At 40.2% G+C, this 19,993-nt stretch overlaps 1 protein-coding gene across 7 annotated transcripts; it reads right to left on the minus strand.

The window, feature by feature from the left end:
- Window positions 1–620: 620 nt before the first annotated feature.
- Window positions 621–19,746, minus strand: B3GNT2 (UDP-GlcNAc:betaGal beta-1,3-N-acetylglucosaminyltransferase 2). 7 transcript variants are annotated; one of them, XM_062573480.1, is made up of 6 exons: window positions 19,730–19,746; window positions 19,297–19,474; window positions 6,513–6,606; window positions 5,268–5,372; window positions 3,536–3,662; window positions 621–3,065 (listed from the first exon to the last, which is right to left on the minus strand). In XM_062573480.1, exon 6 carries the CDS (start codon window positions 3,054–3,056, stop codon window positions 1,863–1,865), a length of 1,194 nt encoding a protein of 397 aa, XP_062429464.1. In that variant the 5' UTR covers window positions 3,057–3,065; window positions 3,536–3,662; window positions 5,268–5,372; window positions 6,513–6,606; window positions 19,297–19,474; window positions 19,730–19,746; the 3' UTR covers window positions 621–1,862. The 7 variants fall into 7 exon arrangements, with proteins under 7 accessions (XP_062429464.1, XP_062429462.1, XP_062429465.1 ...); XM_062573478.1 differs by having other exon boundaries at window positions 3,502–3,662; XM_062573481.1 differs by lacking the exon at window positions 3,536–3,662.
- Window positions 19,747–19,993: the final 247 nt, after the last annotated feature.

Here is a 19,993-nt window from a genome sequence, read left to right on the forward strand (position 1 = left end):
GGCCAAGCCTCCCGGCACACCACCAGGGCTCTGACTTCAGTTAGTCTACCTGGGGGCCCGCGGTGAACATCTGTGGAAGAGAAAGGTGGAAGGCCACAACTCCTCTCCCCAAGCCAAAAATACCACATCTGTTCCTCAAGGCAAAGGAAGGAACAAAAAAAAACCAAAAAAAAAAGAGAAAAAAAAATAGGGGAAGAAACCAGAAGAGTTGCTGTTGTCAAGTTACCTTAAACAACAGTTAGATTAAATTGCCAGCCTTCCAGTCCATCCTTTGACTCCTCACAGTTGCAGTATAAGCAGTATTATTGTAGAGTCAATGATTTCTGCACGTACTACTTTTCCTAGAGCACCTAAGGTTCTCTTGGCAGAGTTGTCCATCTATTACACCAGCTAACGAATTCAGGCACAATACCACGACAGCGTTTTCTAGACGTCTGCCATACAAGTGTTAAGTAGTAGTCGCTGAATAAAGTCTTTTACTCTGAAAATTTTCAAAGATGTTGTTAATGAGCGCACTGCAGTAGAGTGCAACAGTTCCGTACGTAGACATGAAATCTAGTATGAAGCATTGCAAGAAATTTAAATCACATTTTATTTTTCCAAATTCAAAAATAACAATTGTCTTTATTTAACATGTTACACCTCTCACAGATTTAAAATATCATGCTCTATTTAAATATCTGAGTGACAACACTATACAAATAAAATGTTACACAAAATATATTTAAGAAAATGTTTTGGTCTTTAATCTGAACAATAAATAGACAGGCACTTCTACATATACAAAGGAAGCAATCACTATTTAGAGTAACTCTTATATGCAAGATGTGGAAATACAGAAAAAAAAAATCTGAGTTTTGAGAACACGTTTAACTCTACATGAGACATCATGCAACTCTGAAGTCTGTTTCAAAACTCAAAACTTCTAGGATCTGCACAATTCTAGATTTGCTACCACTTTATAGGAGATCCAAACCATGCTCTCATAAGCAGTGTGCAGTGCCAGTTATTTGCATCAAATTAAGCTACCTGATCACTTTTAGTGCCAAAAGCAGAAAACAAGGACTGACCAGAGTAGCCTTCACATAAATGAGTCACCTTTTTCCTCACGTAACCTTTGAAAAAAAGCAGACAGAACCGTACCGCTGTCCAGCCCAAAACAAAATCTGTTCTTCTTTCCCATTTTATGTTCAGCTCTTATCTTTTATGGGGTGGCCGAAACCATATTGTACTTTTTCTGTTCCTAGTGCAAAAAAGCATCATCCAAAAAAAGGGTAAATTCTTTAGACACAGGCACACTTTACACAAAAGATCACATGTAAAGGGAAAAAAAAAAAGAAAAAAAAACTGTTCAGGGATGTAAGATGACCAAAACCCATAAATTAAAAAAAAATAAAAAAAAAAAATCAGTATTTAAATTGCTTTTGAGCATTTTATACTTTAAGTAATACAACATTACCCCAACTTGTGAATTTTCAATTTACAGTGGTATTTCACTCACCCCCACGCAAATATTACTCAAGGAAAAATTATCTTCCACCATCACAATTAATGAAAGATGCACTGTAGTAGGCAATTCCTGCTTCCAATATAGCTAACCAATCAGTGACCGATAGTTACATCTTTTAATTCTTTTAATTTAGGTAAATATTGAAACATAATGACCACTACAACAGTGGAAAAAAATCAGGACCAAGTCTTCATGCCATCCCCTCAAATTTTAGTATTATTCTCATTTTCAAAAGTACTGGAAAAACCTTCCAGAGAAAACCTGAAAACTATTAAAAGAAGCTTCAATGGTTCACCAAGTCAGATCCAAACTTGTAAAGTTACTTGGACTTAACACACTTACACATATTACTTTAACAATTTAAGTGTGGATCTTGCAAGCGAGTCCAGATCTTTATCATTTCTTGAGGTTTTCTACTATGTACTAACATTAAGTTTGTGTAGGAACATATGTTATTTCTGTATTTCTCTTCAATACCAAATGTTTTGAAGCCTTTGTGTTTTTCCGGAGCAAGCCCAAGCTTCTGAAGGCACATTCCAGTATAAACATCATCAATAGGATAAAGGAGTACCTGGTCAGACGCATTATTCAGTCTTAATGCTAGATCACCAGAGTACAGAAACCCACCACCTCCTGCATACGGAGGATACGAACCTTCATAAACACTTTCTGGGATGTAGTACTTCAATTTTTTTTCTCTGTGAGGTCCAGCATCTTTGATCACATCACCAATAAATAAGTCTTTGGCTTTGTCCTTTGATAAGCTCTTCAAGTAATCCAGGATCTGATGGGTATTCACAAAAACATCATCATCACCCTTAAAAATAAACTGGACATCTGCACAGCTGCTGCTGACCCATTTAAGAAACAGCACCTCTTTCAGAGTTAAATTGAAGAAAGTGTCTCTGTAGTTCCACAGGAGAATGTCTTGGTGGGTTTGACTCTCAAATTTTATCATGTCTGAAAGATCTGGAAAATTATCCTCTGGTGGGGTCTGCCCAAGTAAGAAGACCCTTTTGACTGTTACGTCCCCCGACTGTATTTCTTTGCCCCAGGATTCCCTAATTGCTTGCCTTCTATCAAAATGCGGTGTAAGTGACTTAATAGCCAGCAGCAGAAAAGGTTTATGTTTGCACTTGTTTGGCTGATCCATTAATAATGAATAATTTCTACATCTCAAATAAAGCAGAAAATCTTTAAATCTTTCTGGCAAGTCTGCAAAGTCGCTAACCTCTGAAGTTACCCATGGGTCAGGGTCACAGGAACTGAGAACACTAGAGTTAGAAGCTAAGTTCTCTTCTACAGTCATATTGGAAAGCAAGGTCAAAATAGGGTTGTAGAGCAGTTCAAGTTTCTGTTGCTGTTTATTCCAATAAGCTTTGTGAGGAGTGTATTTTCTCCAGAATTTGTTTTGTGGTATAATAACACGTCCTTCTGCATTCTTCTCTTGGCTGCCACTTTTTGAAACTTCCACAATCACATAAATAAAAATGTTTACCATCATCAGAATTCCCAGCAGCTTTAATCTTCTGCGTCCAACACTCATTTCTCATACCTGGAAAGAAGGGGAGGGAGGAAAAAATGTGAGATTTTTAGACTTTTCTGTCACGTTACTGATTTCATAAAAATGCAGACTACTTTTGAATAAAGATGTACTAGGCAGTAACATAGAGGTTATCTGAAAAAGTGAAAGTTACTCTCTCATACATGCACACTTGCATCTTAATATGGGTAGGGGTTTCATCAGCAAACAAGAGAATAGTAAGCAGATAAAATTTCCATTTACTACATTGGAATTGTAGGGAGAATTCCACAATGCATCCAAATTAACAAGCAATTTTTGATCCTCGTTATATTTGACTGCTTAAGAGTTAGAATCTGAACACTCAGCATGCCAAGGACAGGTTAGAGAAACCTTCTTTTTGTGCTAATAAGGCAAGCTTAATGCTATAAAGTAAGTTGCTATACAATAAGGGTCACTGATTTCTCACTTAGGTTTGAAGTTTTAGACGTGTACTCTTCTACCTTCCAACTATAAAATAGGTAGAGTTGAATTTTAGAGTATGCCGTTTGTCTCTATCCATTTCACTTTACTGCTCCTTGGGAGACAGGTTGACAAAACTGGCCAGCTGCAACACTGTGGTGTTCAGATCTGTGCAGAAAGGAGTAAACATGAATTTTGAGTTTTTCTCCAACTAGAAAAGGAAGTGAATGGTAGCAGAATGTGTAATTATTTCTAGGAAAAGGAAAACAACTAAAATCAAAATGGAGATGTTTCCCAGATATAAGACCAGGAAGAGTAAGTGTGATTCATTACGGTAGCAAAGACTACTCTGACTCATCCCCAGTTCTTATTGGGGCAGAAAGCAGATCAAGCCCTCTCTCCTCCGCAGCTGTCAGAATGAAAGGCTTACAGTACAAGGAACAACATGAAAACAGTGTTCCTCTAAAGCTGTGTTCAAACTATTTACTAGACAAGAGGGACAGAGAATCAGGGTACAAGCTATACAAAATTTAACAAGCCATTCTAAATCTGGAAGCCAGACTAACAAAAAAAAAGTCAGGATGAGTAAGAAAATTAGTAAGAGTATAGTTAAATCAGATACAGAACTTATTATCAAAGGAACTTTCATTTGCAGAAGAATAAATGATCTCAGGAAGATCAGAGAAACCTAATAAAGCAGATTCATAAACTGAAAAGCCCAGTTGCAAATGCTAGCTCAGACATCCGTAAGCCACAGAGCACCATCAGGCAGGCAGGTATACTTGAGAAGTACGCCATGCACCCTGATCTTCACATTTATTTCCAGCCATCACAGAGGCAAGAGGCTGAGCTAGACAGACCTTTAGTCTGATCTAGTTTAGCTAGTCTTACCTTTAGTCTTCAACAAGTGAAATACAGAATTTGGTAAGAAAGCAGCATGGAAATAAACAGTAATCTTTTCTCCTCATTTGACCACTGGCTTCTCATTGAATCCAAATGGGAAGTATTACTGAACCAAAAAAACACCCACAAAATCAAAACCAAGAAAACACCCATACTCAGAAACAAAGAACTACACAGAGAAAAACTCCTACTCTGCCTTCATTTGGCCTCTCGTAGCATCTACATGTTTAGTTTAGTACAGGCTCAGACCAGTTCTGCTTTATTTCAGGTCCACTCTCCACCACCTACGAGAAGCTGTTGTGCGTTTAAAGTAGTTTTCTTCTTTTGTCTGAAAGACGAAACTGTTTGTGGCCATTGTCATTGGTAAAGCTAAACAACTGCACTGTTAGAAAGCACTGGCTAGCTGCACAGGGAGAGTTCAAAGAAACTTTATCTCCCTCTTTCAATTGCTCTAACCGCTTCCACTACAATTGTAGATAAAGCATTTCCTAAACTTGGACTTGACCAAAGTTTCATGAAAAGAAATAAACGTACAGAAAGTAGGGAAACAAGTTTTTCTCCAAGATCAACACAGCTAGGTAACGGATTAAGATAATACTTCAAAGAAAGTCTGTTACTCATTATTTATTTGTATTCCCTTTGAAACTTAACTGTGCTATGTGAAAAGACAAAGTATTCAGCAGCTAGAAATGCTTCACATTATATGCAATCTTAGTTTGGTTCTCATGTATTAGTGCACAAACCCAGCCTTTGCTTACATCATACTTTCTTCTTCCCTTCCCCTTCAGCAGACACACAAACACTTGACGAACAGCCACCCCACACTTTGTACTATGCTTGTAGTTCACAGGCACACCAATGTTTACTTACACTGTCCTCAGCTGTTTCTACAGCATTTCTCACCAGAGCAACAAATCACCTGGTATTTAACCGAGGATCACAGTACTCCTGGGACAGTAACGGGAGCCAGTCCCCCTATTAATAGCAAACAAACATAGGATTGTCAAAGCACTCAATCTGAGATGTCTTTCTAGAATTTCATTTTCCAGGATACTTAGCACTATGCAGCTCATCTGTTCACAGCCCCCAGCTACTAAGCTATGAGTATTCAACACCTTCATAAGTCATCTTTTAGATGCTTAACCGAGACTGTTCTGAATCCAATGAGACACCATTTGCAAAGGTTTTATTTCAATGACTTGACAAAGTCTTTCAAGTCACTAAGTCTTTCAGGTCAGCATTTAAATTCTGTAAGCGCAAGATCTTCCTTAATCTTCTGTCATTCCTTGCAACCTCTGCAGCAGATGAGACAGAGATCCTACAGAGAAAAAGCTCTGTTTACTGTGGGACTCGGTAGAACATTTCATCAGCAAATGCCAGCCTGGCAAGATCACAGTGCTTCCAAGAAATAATACACGGTCAGTGCTACCAGTCCCACAAATATTTTCAGTCTCCTTTTCTAAAAAGCTATCCACTATTGATGTATAGCATTCAGTATCAATACAAATGACTCAGTTTTGTAAGACCTGATCACCCCTATATCCTCCCACAATTTTGGCTGACATTTTTATGTTCTATATTTAAAAGCTATCTAAACATACTTTTATCAATGCTATGACTTTTTAATTAAAAATATCATTAAAAAAAAAGTGGTTACCAAGCGAAAAAAAGGATAAAATTTAATTTTCAGAGAAAACAGTGATTTTTTCCTAAGCTGGGCAAAAACTTAAAACATTTATTCATAGTATTAGATTGAGGCTCCTGAACTAGAAGCAATGTATTCAAGCGACAGACTAAAGTAACAGATTTTCAGAAAAGCTTCCTCTATGAATGAAAACAGAATTGTTGATGAGAGGATGCCAATTAGGCAATTTTGCATTAATGGAACTGAATTTAATCACAAAACACAGTAATAGCGTACTCATCACGATTTTTTGTTTTGTTTTTAACTGAACAGCCACAGCAGCCCATGTCTCCAGACAACTCGCTTCCCATCTGCTTTGCTGACACTGCAGAGACTGACCAAAATGCCCGAGTAGTGGAAGTTTTATGTTCTGGGCAGCTTGCCAGGGAGCAGCATTGCAGAGTACAAGATAGGGTCCATTTCCTACTTACAACTTAGTAGCAGCAATCTGGACACATCACAACAACCTTCTCCTATTCCAGTAATAGCCTCTTCTATCAGCACTCCCAGCTGCCTCTGCTTTGACTGTTGAGAGCAGAATATCAGTTAGGGAAGCCCAAAAGAAATCAAATATGACCAATTCACAACTAATTTTTGCAAATATTTTTACACAGTTTGTTGAAGAACTGAGAGCACTAATATAAAACCACACTCCATTTGAAAAACTCCAGCTGCTTTAGATATTACACAAAGAAAAAATCTAGCACATATTTTTTGATGCTAACTAGTTATACAAGAGTAAACACTACGTTGGTTAAGTGTGTCCCAGTACACACAGAACCTCACAGGAACAAAAGTCTCCAAACAAACACACGTAACAGATCACATAATAGATGAAATCTTGTTTAAACCTCAGTAGGGAAGTTTTTTTTTAAAAAAAAAAAAAAAAAAAAAAAAAAAAAAAAAAAAAAACTACCTACATTCAGAGATTATCTAACACACATAACCCCCAAAGATCTCAACTTCTCAACTACGTCAATCTGAATATTTTTAGCAATCAGTTCAAATTTGTACAAGTGGTCACATTTCTGCTTATTCACATAACATATGAGTTTTGAGCCATGCAGTTATGAAATTGTGCATTAATTTCATTGCACACAAAATCCATCATTTGTTAAGTCTTCAGCACACATCCATATGGCTAGAACAAAATGTCAACATTAATCATATTTTGGATAAACCAAGGGTCTTTCTAAACATGATTTAGAAATATTTATTCGTATAAATAGGAGTGGGATTTTTGTGTTTTTCAGCTCCAATCCACTCACACACTTCACAGTAGGCAAGAATTAAGGTACTGGTAGAAGAAAACAGATTTATAGAGCCACAAGGGAAGCTCTAGGATCAAGAGATGGATAAAAAAGATGAGGTAGCAGAACATGGAAAGAAACATAGCTTCATCGTGGAACCACACAGTAATCAATAAAACAAGAACCACCACAACAGAAGAAGAAAAAAAGCAAGTTTTACAAAGAAGCCATGAGCCACAAGAGAAGATCCCAAGCACCCAGAGAACCCTGATTTAAGTCCAAATAACGTTAATGTCAAATAGCAAGTAAACAGTATTCACTGGCTGTTTTTACACAGTACTCTTCTATGCTTTATCTCAAGAGTAAGTATATTCCAAAAGCTTGTAAGGATTCTATTTAGTAACCTAGAAGAGTTGATACAAAATAAGTTTGCTTACACCACACAGTTCCAGGAATTATGAAAGCGAGACTATTTTCTGGGTGCAGGAATTTAGACAAATGGGGGGGCCATAACTCCTCTGGACAGCAGACATGATGGCTACATCTGGAGGAGGGCAAGCTTAGAGGTAAAGCCAAGAGCAGTATCTCAGTGCACCAACCACCACCTAACGGCACATGGGATTCATCATTTTGAACTTCTCACGCTGGAGTTAGCATCCCGCAGGAGAATTCTGATTAGCCCTGTTACAGCCCTCAGTTTTCTGTACTGATGTCAAAGGTAGTACATAAAACACAAGGATCACAACAATTTAACCTTTTTTGTTTGCTTTTAACTGACACTATTAAGACTCTGCTATACACAAAAGCAAGTTTTGCTTTCCACCAAGTTTTAACTAAAGGGAACAAAAATGCAAGACAAGAGGCAGACCTTCCAAGAAGCAGCTAAAAAAAAGTGTATTTAGAAGTTCAGAAAAAACACTCTCTCTGGAATAGAGACAACGATGCACAGTGAATTCAGAGAGTGTACTGATTCTCTCTAGCAAGAGATCTCAAAAAAATTGAAAAGCAGCTCCACTTCAGATGAGAGGACTGCTAGGATACGTTATCTCAAATGAGTAGCTGTGCTACCAGAAAATTTTAACTTAGGTTATAATCAAAGTCAGTCAGTTTGTATTTGCTTGCAATCATGCAAGCAATCTAGGTTAAATTAAAAAAAGGGATTTGAAAAATAAAGTTAAAATAGTACCGCGTCAATAAGATTTTATTTTCTCCTATTTATCTTTGGATGCTGTGCATTTCACGACCATTAATCAGCTTCTGCTCTTGGTTCTCTACACTCTTGCTTTCACCTGCAACTCAAAATAGATAGCTTTGTCACACAAGAATTCAGGCTCCTCTACAATTGAAATGGTTCCAAGTTCAGAAGTACTTAAAAAGTCAGAGTTCTTGCTAAATTCAATTTCAAGAAAGAAAATGCTGGTTAACTGGTTTGAACACTTCTCAGTTTGAATCCCTAATTGTAACTTCCAAATACTCGATTTGTAGCACTCATTGCCCTCCAAATACAGAAAATTTTACAATTTCAAAGAATTTGCCTTAACATTCATTAAGGTGAAAGTAAAAGATACCTGTATTTGTAGTCCAATGAGTGCCACTCCATATAATCGGTCCAAAGACAAATTTTGAAGATCTGGAACTTGCTTCAATATCCAGATTTTGGCAGGTGCTGGACATTGTCCACAGCTGTGAATCCAGTTTCTCTTTCCTACAGTTTTATAGCAAGACACTCCTGCATTTCAACCAGAGAAGATACTACAAACAGTAAAGATTTTCAAGGTAGGACAGGAAGGTGCTCTTCTAGAAATAAGCACAATCAACATATAACTATACCGAGATGAATTAAAAATCCATTACTTCCAACTAAAGTGCTGTAAAAAGAATACAACTACAACCTTCCCACACAAGAAAGGTCTCACTCCATGTAACACTTAACCTGGTATCCTACACAAGCACTTAAAAAAAAAAAAAAAAAAACTTCTTTAAAGATATACTTGAAGATAAAATGATCTAATAAGCATCTACTATTCAGTCCAGTTGTTATTTAACTGGCTTAATAGAAAAAATTAAATGTTGTAATGTAATACTTACAAGCCCCATGGTTTCACTCATCAAAACTAGGCCTGCAGACTTCTCATAATAACCTTAACTTTGGCTATCAAACAAGAAGTTATGGCCAAAAGGAGAGAAGTATCTTTCTAAATTTTGATCTACTTTATCAGGCATTAAAGCAAAGTTAAGTTAGTCCATAACTGAACAGTTTTCACCTGTTCCTACAGCTGCTAATGTACTATAAAGGTGACATTTCACAAAGCCTGCTTGATTATGGGTTCCCTTTGGTGGGCTGAACACAGCAGTTAAGTAACAGCCTCAAACAGCATGTGAGGTGAAAATTAACATCACTGCTGTATTTACTGCTTCATAAAATGAAAATGTTTTTACAAAAACATCTCAGGAGAGTTATTACATGATGTATAGATCTGAGGAATGCAAAAGGATGCAACTTTTAAAGTACGCTTGATAAAACCTTACATGCAAGCACGATACAAAATAGATGGCATTTTCTTCAAATACAAATCTAGACTATCTCACAGCCTGGTTTTGTGAGGTACAGAGGGCTTACAGAAAACAAGTTACATTTAACTACAGAACAGGCAAATATTCTTCTCCACACATGCTGAAAATAACCATCACCTGGCAACTTGCTAACACATACAAAATGGCTTCATTACATTACATACAAAGTGCCAGCTGTTTCCTTTTGTATTAAGGATGGCTACTGGGTTCAACCAATATCTAAAATGTGTTTGGCTCTCCCCAGTTTCATGTTATTGTATTCTCTTATCTATAGAAGATTCTCAAAACACTCTAGGCAGGTGCTTGAAAAAAAATTACATATATATAAATAAAATATTCACACACACACACACACCCCATTACTAAAGAGTTAGTTACAATTCTGAAGGGAAAGAACAAAGCAAGACTCCACTTGCAGCCTTTCTAACCTCATCCAAGTCATGGCCACAACCAAGCCCAGAGAACATGTTCCAACAAGGTTCTTCTGCAGCATAAACTAGATTTGACTGTGCTCCATCACCAGCTCTCACCAAAACTCCAAACTATAGTCACTGAGATTCAATCATCATTAGATAAGAGCACCGTCTTAAAAGCTTGTCAGTAGACAACCACATTATTATTTGAAGCTGACTCGCCTAGCTGCAATGCAGACAGACCCTGCAGCCATCTCAAGGGATCTATGAGCAATACAAGTATTTAAATTTCTCAGCCCACTACTTCCTAATGTCAGCAGGTTTGTTCTCTGCAGAGTCTTGGTTCTCAGAGAAATCAGATAATGCATTGTCCTTAGAGGCATTGCTCGAAGCAGTTAAGACAAAACTTGAAAAGTTAACTTGTCAGAAGGTGCTACAAAAAGACGGGGAAATCTCTGCTACATTAAAGTTTGTAAATGTATAATGACAATCCAAAATTTCCTCCCCCTTCATAACACCAGTGAAAAGGAAGAATGTAGGTCTCCTGCTTGCATGCTCACCTGACACTACTGATGTCAGCTTCTGACTGCTGCCGTAAAACTGATTATTTCATCCACTGACTGCTAAAAGGTAAGGCATTTTCTGAATATCAGAACCCAAAAATTTAATGGAGTAAGTTTTATTATTATTACTTCTGTCACTATTTTGATTAGTTCCATCTGTTTCTCTCACTCTAGCTCCTAAAGCAGGAAAGAGAAGTTTACAGAGAGTCAGCTTTTCAGATATACATTTGAAATACCAGCTGAGATAAATGCTATGAGTTAAATTCATACTGCTGCTTAGAAATGTTTCAGCAACATCCACAAAGTTTACAGCAAGATACTTCACAAAACAATTCATGACTACAACGGAAATATGTATTTAACTTAATTTAAAATTTTCTGCAAAATTCCCTCCAAGATGATACTTACAGATGGGAGAGACATCACAAGACTTCTATTGCCTCACACTCAACACTTCCAACCCTGAACCAAACCGGTTAAGTCACAAAATCTTGAACTGTGAATTAATAGTTTTTCCTGCTTCTTTAAAATTAAAACAAGCATTAGCAAAAAAGAGATTACTCCAACTCTGTCTATATTTGAGCCTCTCAAAGGGCCCATGTTTAATTAAGATATTTCAATACCTTGCACCTAGTGAATTCAATGCAAGTTAGACTTAAGTATTTTTCCTACATGTTGAGATCAAAACCTTGGATCTGCTGAGAGAATAATCAGTTCAAAGTTGAATTGCTTTGAATGTTTCAGCAAAACCACAAGGTTTCTCATGCATGTAGGAACATTTTCTGTAAACACTGTCTCAGGTTTAGTTTATATACTATTTTTTCCTATTGCTATGAATTACTTTTCTTAGTGCATATTTTTATATAGAGGTAAAAAAAAAAAAAAAAAAAAAAAAGAGCAGCAGAACTGCACAGGTACACCACACTTGCTTATGGCAATTTAAACCACTGCAGCATCCCCATAAATTGCTAAGTTGTACTAGTATTAAAATTCTAATCTACTACACATGCCCAGGCTATAAATCTGTGAAGGCACAGTACCACTAACTACACATCCGAAACAACACAACACATCCTTATTCCCTTTTCTAAGAATAAAAATGGTTTTCTTTAGAACTGAATTTTTATGCTGGTAACCTAGATATTATAGCAAATTGAGACCTTATCCTAATACTAAAGTTATACTACCATAGACCTTCCAATACTGAAGTTAGAAAGCAATCTGTTTTTCCTGATTCAATGTGCAAGTTACTTGTAGTCTAAGGTCAGCTCAAGCTTTAGTGTATTTGACATCGTGACACGCTTGCTACGATTAACTCAAAGTAGTCAGCTTCTGATATATGAACCGCTGTTTTCAAGTACCTTTGAGAAAGCTTCAATTTACATAAATATTAACTTTAAGAATCAAGAGAAGAGATTTAACCAACTGAAAGCAAAGAAGTATTTCTTTTGAGAAAATCAGTTGCCATACATAACATCAACTACAGGTGGGGTACAGTTCCATGGCATTTTAAACAAGTTTCATTCATGGCTGATGCAGCCTTATAACTTATTCCTTCCCCTTGTACTGATTTGACTCTGCCAAATCAATTTGAGGAGCTAAAGAGGCAGAAAAAGAAGTGTAACAATAAAGCAGCAATTATCAGCCTGCTCTGGTCACCAGATTTGCTTGCCACAGTGCTGCACAAACACCAGTATCAGCACAAGGGAACGAAGACTCACGTGGCCAAGATCACAGCAGACCCCATTTTAAGTCAACTTAGGCTTTCATTTTTACTGATTTTGTTTTCATCAATTCTGTTTCCACCTTCAATCCATCCACAGAGGTCCTGAAAGTAGGCTGACACAAGCCTCAGTCCACCAGCAGTGGTTTGCTTCTAGGCTACCTTAACCATAACAACACACATCCTGAGGTACAAATTCATCTGACACTTTGTGTAATGAAATCAGCTGGTTAGCTACTGAACTAGGACAGCCCACATATTTCTAGTACTCATAGTATGCTCTGCTGTTTGTCAGGGGGTTACTTCAACTTGAGTATTTTCCTGTAACTATTAGAAAGCTATAGAAATGGATAATACAAGCAATATATCTTTCCAGCTTTATCTCAAAAACAGCGATTAATATTAGCTTAACCATATTCAAACAAACTTTACATCTGCATAGGCAGCATTCATTACTTACAGTCAGCTAACAGAACTGTCCTTTAAGCACTGTACACTTCAAGTAATGTAAGTGTTCCTCCTGCTTTATTTTCTTGGTCATGCTGGCTGTCAGACATAAGCCATTTGATTAAAGATCATGTTTCACAAGCAAGGATGCTGTAACTTGGTATGTCTAATGAGGTTACTGCCCCCAGCTAACCATTCCGCTTTTGGTTTAGAAGTGAACAGATACAGGTTTCACTTCGACTTCCATGACTTTCTGCATTTGCAGACAGTGACCAGGTGACAGGATAAACAGCTGCAATGATAACCTCAGCCATTTCATGCAATGTTTTCCTGTCTACGCAAGAACTATGGCTGCTACTCAATCAAAAGTTGAGTCAATTTAAACCAAATTAGGAATGAAAATTTTCAGGTCAGTGTTTCTGGACTTCCATTTTCATTTACAGTACTGAATTTAAAATGCATTTAAGGAAGCAACACCTACTTTTAAAAATGCAAATATATGAGAAGACTTTCACCCTTAACTGGTTTTGGTTTCAATCACGGCTAACAATACAGAAAAACGGTCTTGTCATTCTGAATAATTCATTCAAAGTTGAGAAAAATCAGTAGACTTCTGAAGAAGGGAAGTTCATTTTCCTCCTTTAGTCTAGTAAACTTCTTAGGCTGCCTCATGTTTTAAGAAAAAAGGAACAAATTTTTCCAACAGTTTTAGGCAGCTAAAGATGCATATAAGTACCTGGAGGATTTTGTAAAAGAGCTGTAAGCAGGTTAAGCAGCTAACTCCCATCATGTTAACGGCAGATAAGCACCTAACCTGATTAGAGACTCCTAAACCCCCGACAGGAACTTCCTTTGGTATTCAGTACCTGTGTATCAATGCCAAGAATCCACTAAATCTCAGAGGAAAGTAATCAATTTTAAGCTGTTCTACATGCCTTTTAATTTAATCCTTACTTCTATTCAAACACAAACTGACAGTATGCAATAAGTTCTCCACCTTCAAGACAGTTCTACGATTGCATTGCCATTTTCTAACATTCAAATATCTGATTAAAACATATCATTCCTCAAGTAAGAGGAAAAAGCACCAAATTCAGGGACAGTCCTGACACAGAGCAGCAATGTTCTTTAGACTGGACTGAGAAATCCCACCCTTTCCCAGCCCATGAATCTCCATATTCGCACAGCTCTCTGTATTACATTACGCACAAGCCAGAAGACAAGCAAACAAAAAGGTTATTTCTCAACCCGATCAGTTCCCTAATTCAGTTCACAATACAGCTGCACAAACAGCTATGCCAGCACAACGCACTGGGGGAAGGGGGGCAGGCAGGATGGACGGACAGGAGCACTGCTTTCGCCACCATGCCTCAAAAACCCATGAGCAAGCTCAGAGGCTGTGCCGCGCACGCGGCCCAGCGGGTCGCACAGCTCCTGTCCACGGGAAGGGCAAAGCACATTCGCCCTTGCCAGCTCCCAGCCTCCGGCGCACATCAGGCCCCGCCACCGAGGCGGTGAGCTGAACCAGACCACGGAAGGGTGCCATCTGCACTAAACCCGGTGCAGACCCAACGGCAGGTGTCCAGGGCAGGAAGCTGAGTAGACACCCCCCGCCCATGCACCTTGGCAAGGCTTCCGTACTTTTGATACCGCACTCCTAATGTAAATTTTGCACAAATTGCACATATCCTCTGGTGATTCGTAAACCATTGAGAATTAATCTTTTATATCCACCCTCCAAGTAATGCCTCTGTGAGCTTAACACAGAAAAGTTCCTGACTATCAGAAGCTTTTTTTTTCAAAAGATTTACAAAACTATTTCAAAGTATGTCTTTTCAGCTCTATTTAACACGAAAAAGTTCCTGAATTTCAGAAGCTTTGATTTCCAGAAGATGTATAAAACTATTTCAAAGTACAACATTTTTTCAGCTCTATTATATTTTTCTAAAACAACAAAGCTTACTTAGCCAACTGCTGATGAAATAGTTTCATCAATTCTCTCTTTAAAAATCTCAGCACCACACCCATCACACACTGGGATTCTTTTCCTTATTTAAATGCTAATTGCTTCTCAGGAGACATCAGTTCAATCACACTTTTGCACAGTTCATCACAAAACGTTTTAATGACCCAGTGTTTTCACTGCTTTATACGTGATCTGGAGACTTGTGGAGGTTTACATACTCACCTTTTGAATCCTAGAAGGCCCATCCTTTCCACTGTAAAAATATCAGTGAAAAAGATGCGAGAGAAATGAAGGCTGAAGCCTGAGATTCCTGTCAGCTCCTCCCATAAAAAGAACAATGATGTGTTGCTACCTGGACACATCTAAAGATATTTATTCTCCAAATTTAAGTTAGTGACTTGTTCATTTTATAATAAAAATGATGGGTAGAGCCTGTATTTCATTATTTTATCTCCATCGTTTCATGGGGGTTTTTTTTTGTCCGTCTTTAAGCAAAGAAGGATTGCATAATGCAACTGTTAAGTAGCAGCAGATAAAAACATCAAAATATATGCCAATGAGGTCAGAACATGGCATAACAGGCAGGTTAAACTTGTATTTTTTTGGTAGCTGTACTCACAGACACAAATTCTTCTCTAAATTCATCTCAAGGATTTGTATGAACATAGCCTGGAATGCATTTTACACAGCAGAAGCATCAAATACTTAAAAGTGATTTTTTATGCACAAAATCGCAGTGACTACATTTTTTTCCTAAACTAGTGGTGAAAACTTCAGTTAAAAAAAGTATTTTACAAACACTCATTAGAGTTTAAAATTCTGTGCATTGGAAAAGATAAGTTTAAATCTGAAAAGCAAATGGTTATGCATCAGAAAAAGTAAGTTTAAATTTGAAAAGCAAATGGTTAGACACTTATTTTGAAGTTACATATTTTACTGTATTGTCACGTATTTTACTGTATTGTCACAGAAAAATATAATGCACATATAGCAAAAATATCCCAAACCTACAATCAATAAACGATATAAAGGTGGTTTTAAGCTTTTGGAAGGCTATCAATTCTAATGGTCTTCCAGAAACATTAACATGAAAAACAGATATGTTAAAAGGCTCAGTATTTTAATGAAATACACATTCCTTTATATTTTGTGCCTATTACAAAAATACACTGATCAAACTAAATAAAATAGACTATTAAAACCTTGTTGCCACAATGGTTTAAGAGTATAAGATAGACAACAGCTTGGGGAGGGGGCAGTTCTTGGTAAGTCTGAGAATCCTACGGTTTTCAAGCAGCTTTAAGTGTTGTGACAAACCTACAAAAAAAACAAGGTTCTACTATTAAGCACTGAAATGCTTTGATTGTAAAAGGTTAAGCACAGGAAGTATAATGGAATTGATACAACTTGAAACCTAGCTGAATCCAGTAAAAAATATGAATCTAGAACACTGCCCCTTGATATTTCTGAGAACTGTTCACTTTCTATTGAAATTCCAAGTTTGACAGCACACAGAATAATAACCATGAAGTAACTTCTGTTAAGTTGGACAAGCTTTCTGAAGATTTTAAAAAATAATAACATCTGTCCAAAATGAGATCATCTGCTAAAAAAGAACAAGTTACTACAAAAGCTGGCTGAGCATGTTTTCTCCTCCTTTACCGAATCTGAAGAAAGTACACAGCATGGCTATATAGATTTCACTCAAGTATACATGTTAATAGGAAGCTATCACCACCACCTGACTGCGCCATAATGACAATACTGTACGGTACGAGATACATGACTGTTGTGTGTTTCAACACCACAAGCACTGATGTAGACTGTCTTTTATCACCGTTTGTTCTCCATCAAATGGTTTTAGCACAGACAACAGGAGAAAAAAAAATCACCATTAAAGCTAGTCCCACTACAAAAATAACTGCACCAGGTGGCAGTAAAACAATGAACTACTGCGAAGGGGTCTAGGCACTGCCAAGGTGCAACGAAGAATCCTCTAAGTCATACTCCTCTGAAAGACTTCCTTCTTCAAGGATTTTGATAGGGAAGCATGAAAGAAGATGAAGACCCAAGTCCTGCAGTTTCCCATGATCAGCTTTAACTCTTTCATGAAGAAAATTATTTTATAATACATGCATACACTTCTCATCTTTTATCAAAACCTTTCTGAACAAACACTACTTTTTTACTGGTTTACACTGATTTCCTCAATACCACCTTCATTATTGAAAAGTATTTAAGAATTCAAAAGGAACTGACAAGTAATAGCAATTTTTTTTCCTGATCACCACTGACATTCTGCCCATTAGGAATAATTTTCTCTGAAGAATAGCAAGATGTAACTATTACTAGACAAGGCATGGGGGAGCAGAGGGGGAAGCTAGACAGCTCTCCTAGTGATCTAATGCATGACCTTCAACAAGTCCCTTCAGCAGTGTTACCTGCTGCAGTACGTCATTTTCCTCATTTCTATTTATGGTGCATGCCAAAAACAAAAATCTAAGCAAAACCAGTTTACAGATGACAAAATTACTTAAAACAAGTTCCAATTTTTAACTACTTTATGCAGTGTTTATGGCTTCCTCGTAACAAATTGTGTAACTGTATTGCACCACTTCTATAGAGGAGGTACAGATAAAGTCAAACATTTAAAGGAAGCAACAAAAACAGGGTTTCTTTTAAACCAAAGGACTTTGATCCCAACCCATAATGTTGTATTTTTAAGTACAAGTGTTCTTTATTTTAGTTTGCCTCCACTAGAATATTGTTGCTAAAAACACCTTTTCTTTTCGAATTGCTCCCAGTCCCTGAAGAACTATTTTTAAAAAAATGTGTATTTGTATTTAGGTGTACACAATCATAATATCTACTGAACTGGAGAAGTTCCTTTTCTGTTTTGCTCACTCTGCACATTTGATAGTAATTCGGACCGGATTCCTCCAGTGGTTTCAACATGCTTTAGACCGGCTCACTAAGGCATCAAGGCAGTTTTTCCCTCACTAGTTAATTCAACAGTTAGTCATATGAACAGAGCGAGAACAGTATCACTCCCTGAAGTGAGTGTTATCTACCCTCCCTCCCCCCCCACACACACTCTGCACGAAAATCTGACGCACCATCAGAACTGCTTTCAGATTATATATTTAGAACATATTGTATGTATATGGCCTAACATGCCCAGATGAAATCCTTCTGGGCCCAAATCTGCTTTTTCGTCTTCAGGAGAAAAAAAAAGTAAACTCTTAATCCTCTTAATTTACACAGTTAAACTACACATCAGCGCTTAATAATCAACTTCAGCAGCACGGAGTTTTCCTGGGAGGTTAGACTAAAGGGTTACTCAAGCAACTTTCACCATAAATTTTTGCAGGATGACTAATGAATTGTGAGCTGCAGCTTGGCCACAATCTAAGCGAGTAACCTGAAGTCCCCTCCTGACAGAGTACTGCATGTCTCAGGAAGCTGTAAAGGGCTAAAAAAACCCCATCGTTTTCATAAAGGAGCAGAAATACCGAGGCTGTTTCTTCCCCTTAAAGAAAGGCAGCGTTTTCAATGCCCAGGCGGGCTTATCCGAGTGGGCGCTTCGGAGCCGCAGGAGCCCCCACGGCTCCCCGGCGCTGCGGGGCGCGGGCAGAGCCGCAGCGCTGATGGGATGCTCCGTGATCGAGGCGCTGTGCTGCGGGTCGGAGCGGCCCGAGGAGCCGGCCCCGAGAGGAGCCGCGTCCTCGCCTCCCCGCCCGCCGCGGCGGGGCTGCAGCAGCAGCGCCCAGCACTGCAGCAGCCTCCCGCCGCCTCGGGAGAGGCTTGCGCCTCCGCCCTCCGCGTTAGAAATAATAATTGGCAAGACGGGAAGGCGACGGCCAACATACCGTTCTTGCAGGTTTCCATCCATGCCAACGCACCTCGCGTCTCCCCGTCCTCGCCCAGCCCGCGGCAGCATGTGCGGCCGCCGCCGCGGCTCCAGCGGACGGGCCGGCGCCCGCACGCCTTAACCCCACCCTTCGCCTCCTCCCCCACCCCACGCCCGCGGGAGAGGGGAAAAAGAAACATTTTGGGGAAGGGAAAGAAAAAAAAAGGGGACGTATACGGCGCTCCACCTGCCCGCCCCCGGCCGCCAGCTCGCAGCTACCCGGACACAACGGGGCTAGGAGCCGCGCGGAGGGCACTCCTGCCGGGGGCGCAAGGGGGGCAGCAGCTGAGGAGAAAACGGCGGTTTTTCGGTGTTCCCCCTCCCCCCCAACCGCCGCCTCAGCGCCCGGGCGGCGCCGAGCCCCCTCACCTTGCCAGTCGCCGCCGGGCTCGTTCCTGCCGCCGCCGCCAAAGCCGAATCCACCATGTCCGGCCGCCGCGGGTGCCTCTCCGCGGGTGGCGGGGAGGAGCGGGGGAAGCCCCCGCCCCGGCCGGCTTACAACGGCCCCAACGGCTCCATCCCGCTGCGGCGGGCGACGGCTCCGCACCTGAGGGCGATGCCGGGGACTGGACTGGACTGGGCCGGGCCGGGCTGGGCTGGGCTGGGCTGGGCTGGGCTGACCCCGGCCCGCCGCCTCGCCTCGCCTCGCCTCGCCCCGCCCCGCCCCGCCTCGCCTCGCCCCGCCCCGCCCCGCCTCGCCTCGCCTCGCCTCGCCTCGCCTCCCGTCCCCGGCCCGGCCCTCCCCTGCCGAAGGCGAGCCGCGCGGCGGCGGCGCCGTCGGACGCGGCGGGAAGCGCCTCACTTGTTGCCCGGTTGCCCGGCCGCGTGCGCGCGCAGACGCGCGCTCCCGCCCGCCCGCCTTCGCGCTGTGCGCTCTGCGCGCGCCCCGCCCCCGGCCAGGCGCCGCCGCGGCCGCGAGCGCGAATCCCCACCCCTCCCCACCCCCAACCGACGGCGCGCCGCGAGGCGGCGGGGCGGGGCAAGCGCGGGCGGCCGCCAACCGCGGCGCGCCGGCCCGCCGAAGCCCCGCCCCTTGCCGCCCGGCGGCGCCGTGGATTGGGTGGGG

The sequence above is a fragment of the Rhea pennata genome, chromosome 3 (genome assembly GCF_028389875.1).
Source record: "Rhea pennata isolate bPtePen1 chromosome 3, bPtePen1.pri, whole genome shotgun sequence".
NCBI classification, from domain to species: domain Eukaryota; kingdom Metazoa; phylum Chordata; class Aves; order Rheiformes; family Rheidae; genus Rhea; species Rhea pennata.

What these genes read in the sequence shown, in the direction of transcription:
- B3GNT2 (XM_062573486.1), bottom strand. Translation starts at nt 3,056, where the DNA reads ATGAGTGTTGGACGCAGAAGATTAAAGCTGCTGGGAATTCTGATGATG.